At 38.4% G+C, this 14,383-nt stretch overlaps 1 protein-coding gene across 1 annotated transcript in view; it reads right to left on the bottom strand.

The window, feature by feature from the left end:
- LOC113077640 (transmembrane protein 163-like) overlaps nt 1-14,359 on the bottom strand; it is a 34,955-nt gene extending 20,596 nt beyond the window's left edge. The window contains exons 1-2 of the mRNA XM_026249955.1: nt 13,931-14,359; nt 13,017-13,136 (exon numbers count right to left, since the gene is read on the bottom strand). Of these exons, the coding sequence (XP_026105740.1) occupies nt 13,017-13,136; nt 13,931-14,120 (310 nt within the window). The 5' untranslated portion in view covers nt 14,121-14,359. The remainder of the gene's footprint in view (nt 1-13,016; nt 13,137-13,930) is intronic.
- Nucleotides 14,360-14,383: the final 24 nt, after the last annotated feature.

Genomic DNA, 14,383 nt, shown 5'->3' with positions numbered 1-14,383 from the left:
GCCACATTGATTTTATGTTTTTCGTACTTTACAAATCAGCAATTGAGCGTATATGATTAAAAAAAGCTGATACACATTTCAGTAGGTTATAAATGTTTGATTTGGAAAGAGGAAATTTGCATAACTCATATAGTGCGCCAATGAAAAAAAAAAATCGCAACATTTAGTTTGTTCAGTTCCGTATTGTATAAGTCACTTTGAGCATATGCGGCTAAAAAAATCAGATAAACACTCATTCTTGCAGGTTATGAATGTTATGACCCCATAACCCTTACAATATTGTAAAAAAATATCGCAACATTGATTTTGGTGTTTGGTGTTATGGTGTTTTCTTTCATATTTTACAAATCAATTTATGCTTTATACAGCTCAAAAAGGCTAAAAAATTGAAAAACACCCATTCTTCCAGGTTATGGATGTCTGAAAATACATGAGCGATTTCGAGGAACAGTTTGTTAGTTGAATCACACAGTGAACAAACATGCTGCTGCTATGCGGCAAGAACCGTTTTGTGACAGTTATTCTCAGATGTATCAGTAGCGCATGATGTATTAACTCATTGAAGATCTTGTCCTTGACTGCTTAAGGAAGCTTTAGCTAGCTTCATGGATCAGCAGGACAAATAGATGTTGATTAAAATAAATGTTTATGGTTTGTTGCGTGTAACTTTGCTTTCTGCTTTCTTGTAGCTGTCTCTTCTGTGAAACTAGGGCAGAGCCTTTAGAGACGGTGAGATGCAGAATGTTGAAATCCAACACAACAGCTGCTCTGAAAACCTGTCTTCCGCTCGCTCTGTCTTTTTGCCTCACACACATCTCCACACACAAACCAAAACAGGGAATGTGATCTAGTTTCTGTGTCAGAGCTGGTGAATAAATTTGCATGTTGTTATCGCTTACAGGACGGTTTCAACCATCTTCTGATAAGTCTGGAGTCACTAGAAAGACTTCTGACTGGTCAGTGTTATGATACTACAAAAACTAAATACCTAAACTTATACTAGATTATACATATTTGATCAGTTGTATAATTAGTTCTGTCAGTATCCGTTCTAATACTAATATTTGTCATTAATCACTTACCCACATGTCGTTCAAAACCCGTAAAAGCTTTGTTTGTCTTCTGAACACAATTTAAGATATTTTGTATGAAAACCGGGATGCTTGTGGCTGTCCCGTAAACTGTCAAGTAAAATACACTGTCAAGGTCCAGAAAAGTATGAAAGACATCGTCAGAATAGTCTATCTGCCATCAGTGGTTCAACAGTAACGTTATGAAGCGACGACAATACTTTTTGTACGCGAATAAAACAAAAATAACGACTTTATTAAACAATTACTTTGTCAAAACTCTCCTCTGTGTTTCTCGACATCACTCAAACATAGCTACGCTCTTCTGTGTCAGCCGTGCCACAAGGATGCGCTGTTTTCTTTCAAATATAAGTGTCCTTGTGGCGCGACGTGTTTGTTCGTTTCTTTGACTTGAAGTGTCAATGCTCACCAATCAAAAAAAGACATCAATGTATAAGGAGCCATCTGCTCTGCTTTTAATTAGCTCTCATGAATCTCACACAACGTTAGACCAGCACAGTGCAAACAGCCAAAACCTGGATATTTTAAGCAGTATTAAAATCCTGGCTGGTACGTGTCCCGTATGGCCACCCTACCAATGGAAAAATTTCCCGAGACATTCTTGATAAAAATCTGCTGCCATCTACAAGGATGATGAAGATGAAACAAGGGTGGACATTTCAGCAAGACAATGATCCCAAACACACAACTAAGGAAACTCTCAACTGGTTTCAGAGAAAGAAAGCAAAGCTACTCGATTGGCTCAGACAATCACACGATTTGAATCCAATAGAAAATCTATGGAAAGAACTAAAGATTGGAGTTAACAGAAGAGGCCCATCGAACCTTCAAGATTTGAAGACTTCTTGTGTGGGAAAATGGGCCAAAATCACACCTGAGCAATGCATGTGACTAGTTTCTCCGTACAGGAGTTGTCTTGAAGCTGTCATAAGGCTTTCGTACGAAGTATCAAATACATTTCAGTAAGTGTGTTCAGTAATTTTTCCCTGGGTCATTCCATTCTATTACACTTATTTGTATTGTTTTCTTTGTATGTATGGATTACTTGGGTTGTTACCGACATCTGGTGAAAATTTCATGTCAACAGCACTTTTAAAAATATATTTGCTGAGAAAAATGGTGATATGTTCAATACTTATTTTACCGCTGCATATGTTTACATAATATGTATATGTGTAGTGTGTATATTTGTTTTGTATATAAATACACATACATACAGTATATATTTTGAAAAAATATGTATGTATATACATTTATAAATATTTATATTCTTATATTTTATATCTAAATATATATATATATATATATATATATATATATATATATATATATAGATAGATAGATAGATATACACACACATACATGTATGTATTTGTATTTATATATACATAATAAATATACACATATTATGTAAACAAAAACTTTTATTTTAGATGCGATTAATATATACATATGTATATATATATATATATATATATATATATATATATACAGTGGGGATCGAAAGTTTGGGCACCCCTTGCAGAATCTGTGAAAATATGAGTAATTTTCAAAAAATAAGAGAGATCATACTAAATGCATGTTATTATTTATTTAGTACTGTCCTGAGTAAGATATTGTACATAAAATATTTTAACATTTATTCCACAAGACAAAAAAAATGCTGAAATTATTAAAATAACCCTACTCAAAAGTTTGGGAACCCTTGGTTCTTAGTACTGTGTTCTGTTACCTGATGATCCTCGACTGTCTTTCTATTTTGTGATGGTTGTGCATGAGTCCCTTGTTTGTTCTGAACAGTTAAACTGAGCAGCGTTCTTCAGAAAAATCTTTAAGCTCCTGCAGATTCTTCAGTTTTCCAGCATCTTTGCATATTTGAACCCTTTCCAGCAGTGACTGTATGATTTTGAGATGCATCTTTTCAGACTGAGGACATTTGAGGGACTCAAACACAACTATTTAAAAAGATTCGAACATTCACTGATGCTCCAGAAGGAAACAAGATGCATTAAGAGCTGGGGGGTGAAAACTTTTGGAATTTGAAGATCAAGGTAAATTGTACTTAATTTGTGTACCGGGAAACATACAAGTATCTTCTGTTGCTTACGAAGGGCAGAACTAAATGGAAAAAAATTATATTTCAACAAAATCTTCATTGTGTTCAAAAGTTTTCACCCCCCAGCTCTTAATGCATCTTGTTTCCTTCTGGAGCATCAGTGAATGTTCGAATCTTTTTTTAATAGTTGTGTTTGAGTCCCTCAAATGTCCTCAGTCTGAAAAGATGCATCTCAAAATCATACAGTCACTGCTGGAAAGGGTTCAAATATGCAAAGATGCTGGAAAACTGAAGAATCTGCAGGACTTTAAAGATTTTTCTGAAGAACGCTGCTCAGTTTAACTGTTCAGAACAAACAAGGGACTCATGCACAACCATCACAAAACAGAAAGACAGTCGAGGATCATCAGGTAACAGAACACAGTACTAAGAACCAAGGGTTCCCAAACTTTTGAGTAGGGTTATTTTAATAATTTCAGCATTTTTTTTGTCTTGTGGAATAAATGTAAAAATATTTTATGTACAATATCTTACTGAGGACAGTACTAAATAAATAATAACATGCATTTAGTATGATCTCTCTTATTTTTTGAAAATTACTCATATTTTCACAGATTCTGCAAGGGGTGCCCAAACTTTCGATCCCCACTGTATATGCCCCTTCAGATGTAGCTTCTGTGCCACTTATGCAATGCAAATATGGTTTTTGTAGATCTCGATGTCATTTCATCCCTATCGTGTCTTATTTAAATAATTATTCAAATTGAGTAGATTTAGGAAATTTGCATGAGAAATTACACATCCTTTGTTTAGAAAGCTTGTCCTTATGAAATTAAATGCCTGTGATCTCATGAAAATATGGCTCCTGAATGGAAAACAGTGTTGATTCAGTGTCCAAAGTGTTTTACTTTTTATAGAAATGGCCACCCTAATTTTAATACAAATGCACAAGAAATGCTAAAACAGTTGAAGCTATCAAAGAGCTAATATTAGTTTTGAGTCTACAAAATTAATACTACCGTGATATAAATATGGTAAAATGCTAATGATAAAATGTTGCTACTAAAATAACATTTAATAGAGTTTTCATACATCGCATTATCCCTACTACAAGTGATAATAACACTAATGCTAAAACTAACCAATGGTAAACCTGTAACCAGCGCTGATACCTTAAAGTAAAAAAAAAAATGTATATGTATATTTTACTTGATCAGTTATGATACTACACAAATTTTAATACAATTTCTAACACTTCAGCTAAAATTAATGCGAAAGTCGCGATACACAGCTAGTTTTAAGAGTTTTCTAATGTAGCCTATACAAATATGTTAAAATGCTAATGCTAAAATTATGGTAACTAATAAAACTGCATATAATAGAGTTTTTGTTAGTCACAATACTATAAAAGCTAATCCGACTGAAACTTATACTAAAACAAGTGGTAAACCTTTGGCTAATAAATTGGTGTTTAAAGATAATAGATTAGGATATTTTAGCTGAAATCAGTTCATTAGAATAGCAGTACTCCTGCAAACACAAATAAAGACATCGTTAAAGTAGTCCATGTGACATCAGAGGCTCAACCATAATTTTATGAAGCTACGAGAGTACTTTTTGTGCCAAGAAAACAAAAATAATGATTTTATTCAACAATTTCTTCTCTTCTGTTTCAGTCTTCAACCCATATTCATGAGGGTCCCATCGTTATACATTGTTCCTTTCGTAAACGCGTGTTTTCTTCGCACACAAAAGTTTTCTTGTAGCTTAATAAGATTGCGGTTGAACCACTAATGTCAAATGGACAATTTTAATGCCGTCATTGCTACCTTTCTGGGCCTTGAATTTGTCAGTTGCATTGCTGTTTATGGAGGGACAGAGGGCTCTTGGATTTCATCAAAGATATCTTAATTTGTGTTATGAAAATGAACAAGTTCTTACGGATTTGAACAGACATGAGAGTGAGTAATTAATGTCAGAATTTTATTTTGGTGTGAACTATCCCTTTAATTTTAAAACTAATATGTTAAAGCTAATATATTTAGATACCTTATTCCATTCCACTAGATATCCATCTTACTATTTACCAACTGAAATCCACTGCGACGACTTTAGCTTCTCAACTATTTGTTCTCACAAACCCGTTTACTTGACTCAGTGTGTTGATGTTTTAAAAAACCAGAGGAGGTGCAGAGAGGGCAAAGCACCCTCCACCTCTCTTCGCTCTCTCTATCTGTCTTTCATCTTTTATTTTTAGACTCGGGGCTCAATGGGATTTGGCATACTGGCTTTTACAGGCTGGTAGTGCTGAATGCATTAATATCAGAGCGAACTACCCCTCCTCTATCTGTGACCTCTCCTCGGCAGTGTGATATTTACATTCTCTGCCTACCGCAAGAAGAATTTCCAAACGCACATACATACTAATTTTGTTTTCTTCAGTCTGAAGTCAGTTCATTCTTCAGGAACTGGCATTTAAATACATTTTGCTGCACCAAATAGGGCTTATTTGCGCAATGGAGAAATTTCAGAACATGTTTATTAGGTTTGGAGGTATGCAAGTGCATTTATGTGTGTGTGTGTGTGTGTGTGTGTGAAGCAGAAGACACTCTGTCGCTGAGAGCGTGTTAATTGGCTGCACTGGAAGCCGTGAGACATCTGGGAATTCAGCTCTCACAGTCTGGCATATATTAGACCATTTCTCTTCTCCTTCTCCTCCTTCCTTCTATCCGCCTTCATCAGTTTCCAAACGCCTCTAAAACGTACACAAGCCTTCGCCGCACACACCCGTTCGGTCCCTTCTGGCTGACAGGAGTAGAATTAATGAAAAACGAGCCATCCCGCTTACACTTCAGACTCACACATGCTTCAGGGAAGATAGCGAGACTCAGACCGCCTGATCTGACACTTTATCTGAACTGATTCGAGGATAATTCGGTTAAAACCATAATCCAGTTCTCAAATATAGATTTGATCTTCTCAAAACCCATACTGACCCAAAATGCACAAAACCCAAACATAAAAAGACTTTATGGAAGTCGAGATGGGATTTTTTATGACTTTTACTGCATATTTATTGCAGTCTCTACACTAATGTACTTCTAAATAGTGTGGCAGATGAAAAACGGGTGACAAAATCACACAGGCTTACATTAAAGAGGGTTAAAAGTCATTTCTAGAGAGCTGAATATCATAGAAACTTGAGTTGGACTTGGGCCAGTATAAAACTATCTAGCATCCACTCCAGCAATTAAACAGCTACCATTAACTTACAAGTGCTCCAATTTAAATGACAAGAATAATCAGATCATACTTTTAGATTACTTTTGATCTAATTCCTTTACCACATTGATTTTAAAGGTCATGACACCCCTGACTAATTTTTCTGAGATTTAAGCAGAGGTGTTTGTGTTGCACATGATAGAAGACAATGTTAGTGTAGGGTCCTCACAGCCACATCTTGTCCTTGTTCCGAGTGGGTCTTGAACCCTGGTCTCTGGTGTGGGAGGTGGGAGGTGGACGCACTAACAAGGAGGCTAAAGACTGCTGTCACTAGTTCATCTCTTGAGGGGAGTGAGGTTTACCTGCACAGTGCCTATCCGCTGGGCTCAGTTATACTCACTCAATCCCATCTGGGTCACGGCACCAATGTAACCCCTCTCCCCCAGTTCCTCACCACCAGACCTCGTCCTTGTTCTGAGTGGGTCTTGAACCCTGGTCTCTGGTGTGGGAGGTGGACGCGCTAACAAGGAGACTAAAGACTGCTGCCACTAGTTCATCTCTTGAGGGGAGTGAGGTTTACCTGCACAGTGCCTATCCGCTGGGCTCAGTTATACTCACTCAATCCCATCTGGGTCACGGCACCAATGTAACCCCTCTCCCACAGTTCCTCACCACCAGACCTCGTCCTTGTTTTGAGTGGGTCTTGAACCCTGGTCTCTGGTGTGGGAGGTGGACGCACTAACTAGGAGGCTAAAGACTGCTGCCACTAGTTCATCTCTTGAGGGGAGTGAGGTTTACCTGCACAGTGCCTATCCGCTGGGCTCAGTTATACTCACTCAATCCCATCTGGGTCACGGCACCAATGTAACCCCTCTCCCCCAGTTCCTCACCACCAAAACTCGTCCTTGTTCTGAGTGGGTCTTGAACCCTGGTCTCTGGTGTGGGAGGTGGACGCACTAACAAGGAGGCTAAAGACTGCTGTCACTAGTTCATCTCTTGAGGGGAGTGAGGTTTACCTGCACAGTGCCTATCCGCTGGGCTCAGTTATACTCACTCAATCCCATCTGGGTCACGGCACCAATGTAACCCCTCTCCCACAGTTCCTCACCACCAGACCTCGTCCTTGTTTTGAGTGGGTCTTGAACCCTGGTCTCTGGTGTGGGAGGTGGACGCACTAACAAGGAGGCTAAAGACTGCTGCCACTAGTTCATCTCTTGAGGGGAGTGAGGTTTACCTGCACAGTGCTTATCCGCTGGGCTCAGTTACACTCACTCAATCCCATCTGGGTCACGGCACCAATGTAACCCCTCTCCCCCAGTTCCTCACCACCAGACCTCATCCTTGTTCTAAGTGGGTCTTGAACCCTGGTCTCTGGCCCTGGGGAACCCTGGGAGGCGGATGCCACAATAACAGACCAGTGTGAAAAACTCTCTGACTTATATTAAACATTCTATGACACGAACTTTAAATATTTCACATACTTTTGAAACTCCAGCGTTAATTTGATCCTGATAAGTGCTCGTAATCACAGTTGTAAACACGATGGCTTTCTTCTTTCGTGAGGGGGTTTGGCATCACGCTATCTTTGTTTCCAGGTGGAACGTTAAAGAACGCGACACACAAGCTTTGTAGAATTCCTGTAGAAATCCTGTAGAATTCAACCAATCCAATGACGACTTTTACACTCCTGAAGTGTTTCCACTTTTGTGTCCCATATGCATCAGACGTTCAGCCAACAGTCCGTGGGCATGTCGTCTGAGGCTGAGACTAGGAGGCTAAAGACAGCAGCCAGTAGCATTAGTCGCTAGTGCATCTCTTGAGATCAGGGGTGTGAGGTTTACCTGCACAGCACCCACTCGCTGGCCTCCTTTACATTGGCATCCAATAATTTTAACTGTTGGAGATAACTGGTAAATGTATAAGCTTTTTTGCGCTATTTTCATCTTCCGGGTTTAAAATCGACATTGTGTTGTGACGTGGCAATAGACTATAGTACATAAATGATGCGTCAGTGTCTATTAATTTATTCATGAGATGCATGTTCTTATCCTATGATCCTATGATCTTATCCTTAATTATTCACAATGATTTGCTATGACAGATGTTTCAGAGTGTTAGATGACTTCGTGCACATTAAGTTGAGAGAAACTTAATCGAAGAAGAGTGTTTGTTTTTGCTTTGTAATAAGAGTTGGGCACAAACGCAACTCATTCACTTTATGAGCATAAACTTTTTTTTACAGCTCTGTGACAAAGCCTGTCAAAAGACTTATATAAAAGCCACAGAATAAGCCTTAAACATTCTCAGTGGTGCAACAGTGCATTAATTTACCGTATTTTCCGGACTATAAGTCACACTTTTTTTCAGAGTTTGGCTGGTCCTGCGACTTATAGTCAGGTGCGACTTATTTATCAAAATTAATTTGGCCGGCAGCCATATCACCCTGGAGCCCAAGACCGGTTGCCCACTGAAGCTAAGCAGGGCTGAGCCTGGTCAGTACCTGGATGGGAGACCTCCTGAGAAAACAAGGTTGCTGCTGGAAGAGGTGCTAGTGAGGCCAGAAGGGGGTGCTCACCCTGTGGTCTGTGTGGGTCCTAGTGCCCCAGTGTAGTGATGGGGACACTATTCTGTCAACAAGCACCGTCCTTCGGATGAGACGTTAAACCGAGGTCCTGACTCTCTGTGGTCATTAAAAATCCCATCCTGGCTCAATTCGCCCATTGGCCTCTGACCATCATGGCCTCCTAACTATCCCCATATCTGTCTCCTCTCCATCAATAAGCTGGTGTGTGGTGGGCGTTCTGGCGCACTATAGCTGCCGTCGCATCATCCAGCTGGATGCTGCACACTGGTGGTGGATGAGAAGATACCCCCTGACTATGTAAGCGCTTTGAGTGTCTAGAAAGCGCTATATAAATGTAAGGAATTATTATTATTATCATTATTGACATGAACCGAGAGAAATTAACCAAGAGAAATGAACCAATAGAAACATGACCGTCTCCAGCCGCGAAAGGGCGCTCTATACATAGACAGTAAAAGAAATGGACACAGCGACCCCATTGGAACTCAAATTGAGACAAGTGAAGCCCATTTTTAGCTATTTTTAGCATTCCGTTTCTGACGCGCAGACTCAAACGAAGCTTGACGACGTCAGCAACCTGTCTGACAGATGTAAATCTTCTAGTAGCTGTGCGTGCAAACTGCCATCGTTAATCTTGCAGAAACGGCGAGCTTGAGCGGGGAGTTCTTTGGCGTGAGTGAGCAGGAGTAAGTATTCTGATTAATTATTTTGTATAGTATTTTAAAATTTAACGCCAGTACGCCATATTAAGGTAATTGCCTCCGAGCTTCTCCTCCTGTCTGTACGGTAATGCGACAGAGAGTCGCGTGGTTATGACACAATCGTTAGCCTATTTTTACAAAAACTGTTTCTACGGGGCCATAATGTAACAAGGTAATGAAGCCCTTTATACATTGTCGTGTATCTTAAGAAATAAATAATGGAAAAATGGAGTCTTTAAACGCCTCAGATGTAAAGTTATTCGCTGTCAATGTGACGCCAAAATGAATGGGAGGTCAATGGGATGCTAACGCAAGTGAAGTTCTGCTACAAGATGGCGCACCCGGCCAACTTCAACTTCCGGTCGACTTTCTTGCCGCCTGGCTCTATACTGCTCAGTAGAGCGCCCTCTACCCTCTAGAGACAGTAATGTTTTCTCCTGGTTCTTGGTTCTAAATAAATGCGACTTATAGTCCAGTGCGATTTATATATGTTTTTTTCCTTATCATGACGTATTTTTGGACTGATGCGCCTTATACTCAGGTGCACCTTATATTCCGAAAAATGTTTTTGATGCAGAGTGCACATGGTTGTGTATTTATCTGTGTTTTTAACTCAGAATAGAAAATGTCTGAACGCAAAGCTGTGTTTGTAGTCTATCTCCCCTCTTCACCCTCCTCCACTCCGCTGCATACCACGCCCACTTTTTTTTTTTTTTTTGTGCATTTTTCAAAACTGTGGTGAGAACTAACCAGTGCTGAAATTGGGGGTTTCATGATCCTTTAAATAGGATAATCTTGTCCCATATTGCTATAAAAATACAAAGAGAAGTAATTCATAAAAAATGTATCAAAATCTAATAATTAAATAATACAAATCTAACTTAAATATCTTTTTTTTTAACTTACAAAACAAAATGAACAATCTGTCCATTAATAAAAATCAGAAAACTGTCAACATGCAAGTTAACTTGTTACCCTAAATGATATATTATGGGAAAGAGGTCTGGCAGTCAAATATGCATGCATGTAAATAAGGACTAATGTGAATTTGTGCATTTTAAAGGGGTCATGAACTGAGAAACCCAAATTCTCTTGATCTTTTGACACATATATAAAAGAATTCGAAACTTTCTTGTTAGTCGAAAAACAACTTATATTGAAGGCAGTCTGCCAAAACGACTGTTAATTTTTTAGAAGCATAAGTGTGGTTTTCAAGACAAGGTCAATTCCTTGTCAAACAGTTCCTTGACTACAAATAAATGCTGTTTTCCAATGTATGTTTAAACAGTATAACAATATTTGCTAGTAGTTGACAAGTTTGTGTGTTTGAATGTCTTAAAAGGGTTAAACAGAAACAGGAAGTGAGTGTACTGGAGAGGAAGTGAGGCTTTCTGTCAAGCATGTTTATATAATGATGCTAATGCTAAACGCTAATCCGTATCTCTTTTATGCACTCCTGTGACATAATATAACATAGGTGATTTCGTAGAGGCTATCAATAGCAAGCTAAGATCCCACCCACCCTACAAATCCCTCTTCAAAGCCATGCCCCCTCCAAAGCACATGAACAAAAACAAATCAACAAAATGTTGGTTGTTCATGCCATAGCTAGCTGCTGTGCTAATCGCAAAAAAACTAAAACAAAAGACCATTAGCCGGCACCACAAATTAGTCTAAAAAGAAATAGTCTGAAACTAAACTGGTAAACTAACCTGTTTTTACAGGTTAATTTACCAAAACAATTACCTCTATCTCTGTTATTTTCCCTTACCAGCCTCCCGCAATCATTTAATTTTCTTTGACACCAAAGCGTCGACATTACTGAAAGAGAGAGACGACTAAATGACAGCATCTCTCAGGCGTCGTTGCTCCGGAGTTGCTATGTGACTGAATCTTCACAGCCTGGCAACGTGAGTCCCAGAGTCCCGGTCCAACTCTGGAAGTGTAAGGTGAGTCATTCCATCCCGAGGGACGGAGCTCCAAGAAAGAAACCATTCCCCCTCAGTCATACATCAAATCCAGTGCGGGGCTTCTGTTAGCTGCTCCGAGATTAAACCACATGGCCTGAAACCAGTCTACAAAATGATTAAGTGCATTTTGTGCTGGAAAAACAACAATAGTATGAATAAGGCCAACTTGAGCATCCCAGCTTAAAGATTTAAGGGAATATTCGGGGTTCAACTTAAGCTCTATCAAAAGCATTTGAGACATAATGCTGATTAAAACCTAAAATGTCCCTCAGATCTTTTCGGAAATGGAAGGTCAGGATAAATTCCCTGCATTTTGGGATACAGTTTTCCAGAAAACAGCAACTGTGACCCAGATATTACATGCATACTGAAAATTTGCAGCAGAAATAGTTAGGATAGTATGCAAGTATGCTATTGAGAACGATCTCCACAGTGGGTAAAACTCATTTTAAGTACATTTTAAATTCAAAAGGCAAAGAACAATTCCTTTTTTGTATAATACGATCACTTTTCTTTGACAGTCTCCCAGTGTAGTACCTTTAAAGATATTCTGTGTTTGTAGCTGAGAATAAAGTGTGTTTTAAATGTATTTGGTTAACAATTTTCCCATGTGTCAGAGTTTATGCTCTGCACTTTCTTTCAGCAAACATTATCAGAGTAATCTTGTACAACAGCCATGAGGAAACTAGTCAAACCTGATCTTGTGTATCAAGCTCATGGCACTGAATCAACTACACACAGCTGCTGGCTCTGCTTAACCCGGAAAAACTGTGTAAAATACTATGATATAGATATAGATATAGATATATATATAGAGAGAGAGAGAAAGAGAGAGAGCGAAAGAGAAATATCTATATATATATTTATATAGAGATAATATAATTGTATTAATATATTTAATATATATTATCTATAGAATTATATGAATATTAAATAAATATAATTTGTAATTAATTGTATTATTATATAAATTACATAGAATTCATTATGTGTTAATATATAAAATAAAAAATATTGAGTATATGAAATAAACATAAATATATATATAATATAACATATAACATAAAATGAAATATATAATTATATTTTATATATATACTGTATATGTGTGTGTGTGTGTGTGTGTGTGTCTTATATAAATATTTTTATTAATATATTATGTGTGTGTGTGTTCATACTTATATGACTCTACATCCCACTCTAGACCGTAAGGTAAGCCAAACTGCTACAGAAATGATTTTGAACTTGTTCTTTAAAACTGCATCAGAAAGTCCCAAAAGACTAAAACTACATCGACTTAGGAGCTCATCTTCAAAACAGGATATGACATCATACAGGTCTGTATCATCAAGGGGCCTGTGATGCTCTAGAGAAGAGGGTCCGGATACTCACTGAAAGCAGCGATGGCTAAGATCATCGTCACCACAATGGAGACCCACGATACCCATAATGCCTTTTTTCTGTAACTCTGAGCCTCGTGGGGTTTCAGACGCATACTGCTCTCAAGGAGCCCTGCTGAGGGACAGCGCTTAGTTAGATTACGTCAGGATATCTCGTCACATCTCAGAGGAACTCAATGGGAGTTATTCACAAATAAGTCCATAAAGTGTACAAGAAACACCGGGGCTAGTTGTCACAAGCCCAATTTCTCAGCAACTATGAGGTTTTGATTAAAAGCAATAATACAAATGCTAATTTTTCTATTGATTTATAGCCTCTATAGTCTTAAATCGGGATATTTTCGTGACTTTTGTTCTCGAAAGTACAGTTGTAGCTGTTCAATAGAATCACACTAGAATTCATTCAGAGAAGAACCAACTATATAATGAATTAGAATCTACATTCTACACATAAGGTCTGGGCACATACAATTAATATGTTTTCAAACTTCAAATTATAAATTAATTGCACTTTCTGCTCGCCAACAACTGTTTTATATATTTGTATTTATTTTTATAAAAGCAATTTAAATCCTGTAATATATATATATTTTTTTTTTTACTATTTTTCATTTATTGCAATTAAGTTTCGCCATGAAATAGTCTATAATACATTTAAATACGTGTTCTAAAACATACTTTTTAGTAATTAAGATGTTATTAATTTCTTTTTTTTTTATATATATATTCTGTAGTCAATACTTAATTTTTTGTGCCTATACAGAAACTCTGACATTCAGAAATAAAACCAACCTGAGAAATGTAGCTAAACGTGACAACTTACCCCGGGCTCCGCTATATGTGTATTTTCCCACGCAAATAAACCCCTAAAGTCTGTGTCGAAAGTGTTTAAAGCCAAACTCGTACCGTTGTCGTCTGGTTCTCCTATTTTCATCTGCTGCTCCATGTTGAAAGTGTCTTGGCTCGGATGGTGTCCGTTCGCAGGAGTCGATGCTGAACCTGACACCGCTGGATCCGGAGCAGAAGCAGGACCGGGATCAGGACCGGGGTCTGCAGGACCAGCAGTGGGGTCAGCAGCTGAGGAGGGGTCCGTCATGATGATAGGGTGCCGGGTTCAAATGATCGCGAGCATCCGAGGAATGTGACACCTGCACGCGAGCGGAGGAGACGCGACTGCTGGAGAGCGGTCAGCGCATTGCTCGCGCAAGCGCGCACGCACGCGCTAATTAAACACACACACGTGCGAATCGCTCTTTACAAACAGACTCGCTCTTAGAAACATTCCGAAAACTGTTATTAGGCTATTATTATTAAATAACAATAGAGGAAATATGCTAAATCCATCTGTGAGCTCTGGTG

Source organism: Carassius auratus, unplaced genomic scaffold (genome assembly GCF_003368295.1).
Source record: "Carassius auratus strain Wakin unplaced genomic scaffold, ASM336829v1 scaf_tig00022937, whole genome shotgun sequence".
Taxonomy (NCBI): Eukaryota; Metazoa; Chordata; class Actinopteri; order Cypriniformes; family Cyprinidae; genus Carassius; species Carassius auratus.
The sequence above is the reverse complement of the archived record's forward strand: the minus strand, read 5'-3'. Positions and strand labels throughout refer to the sequence as shown.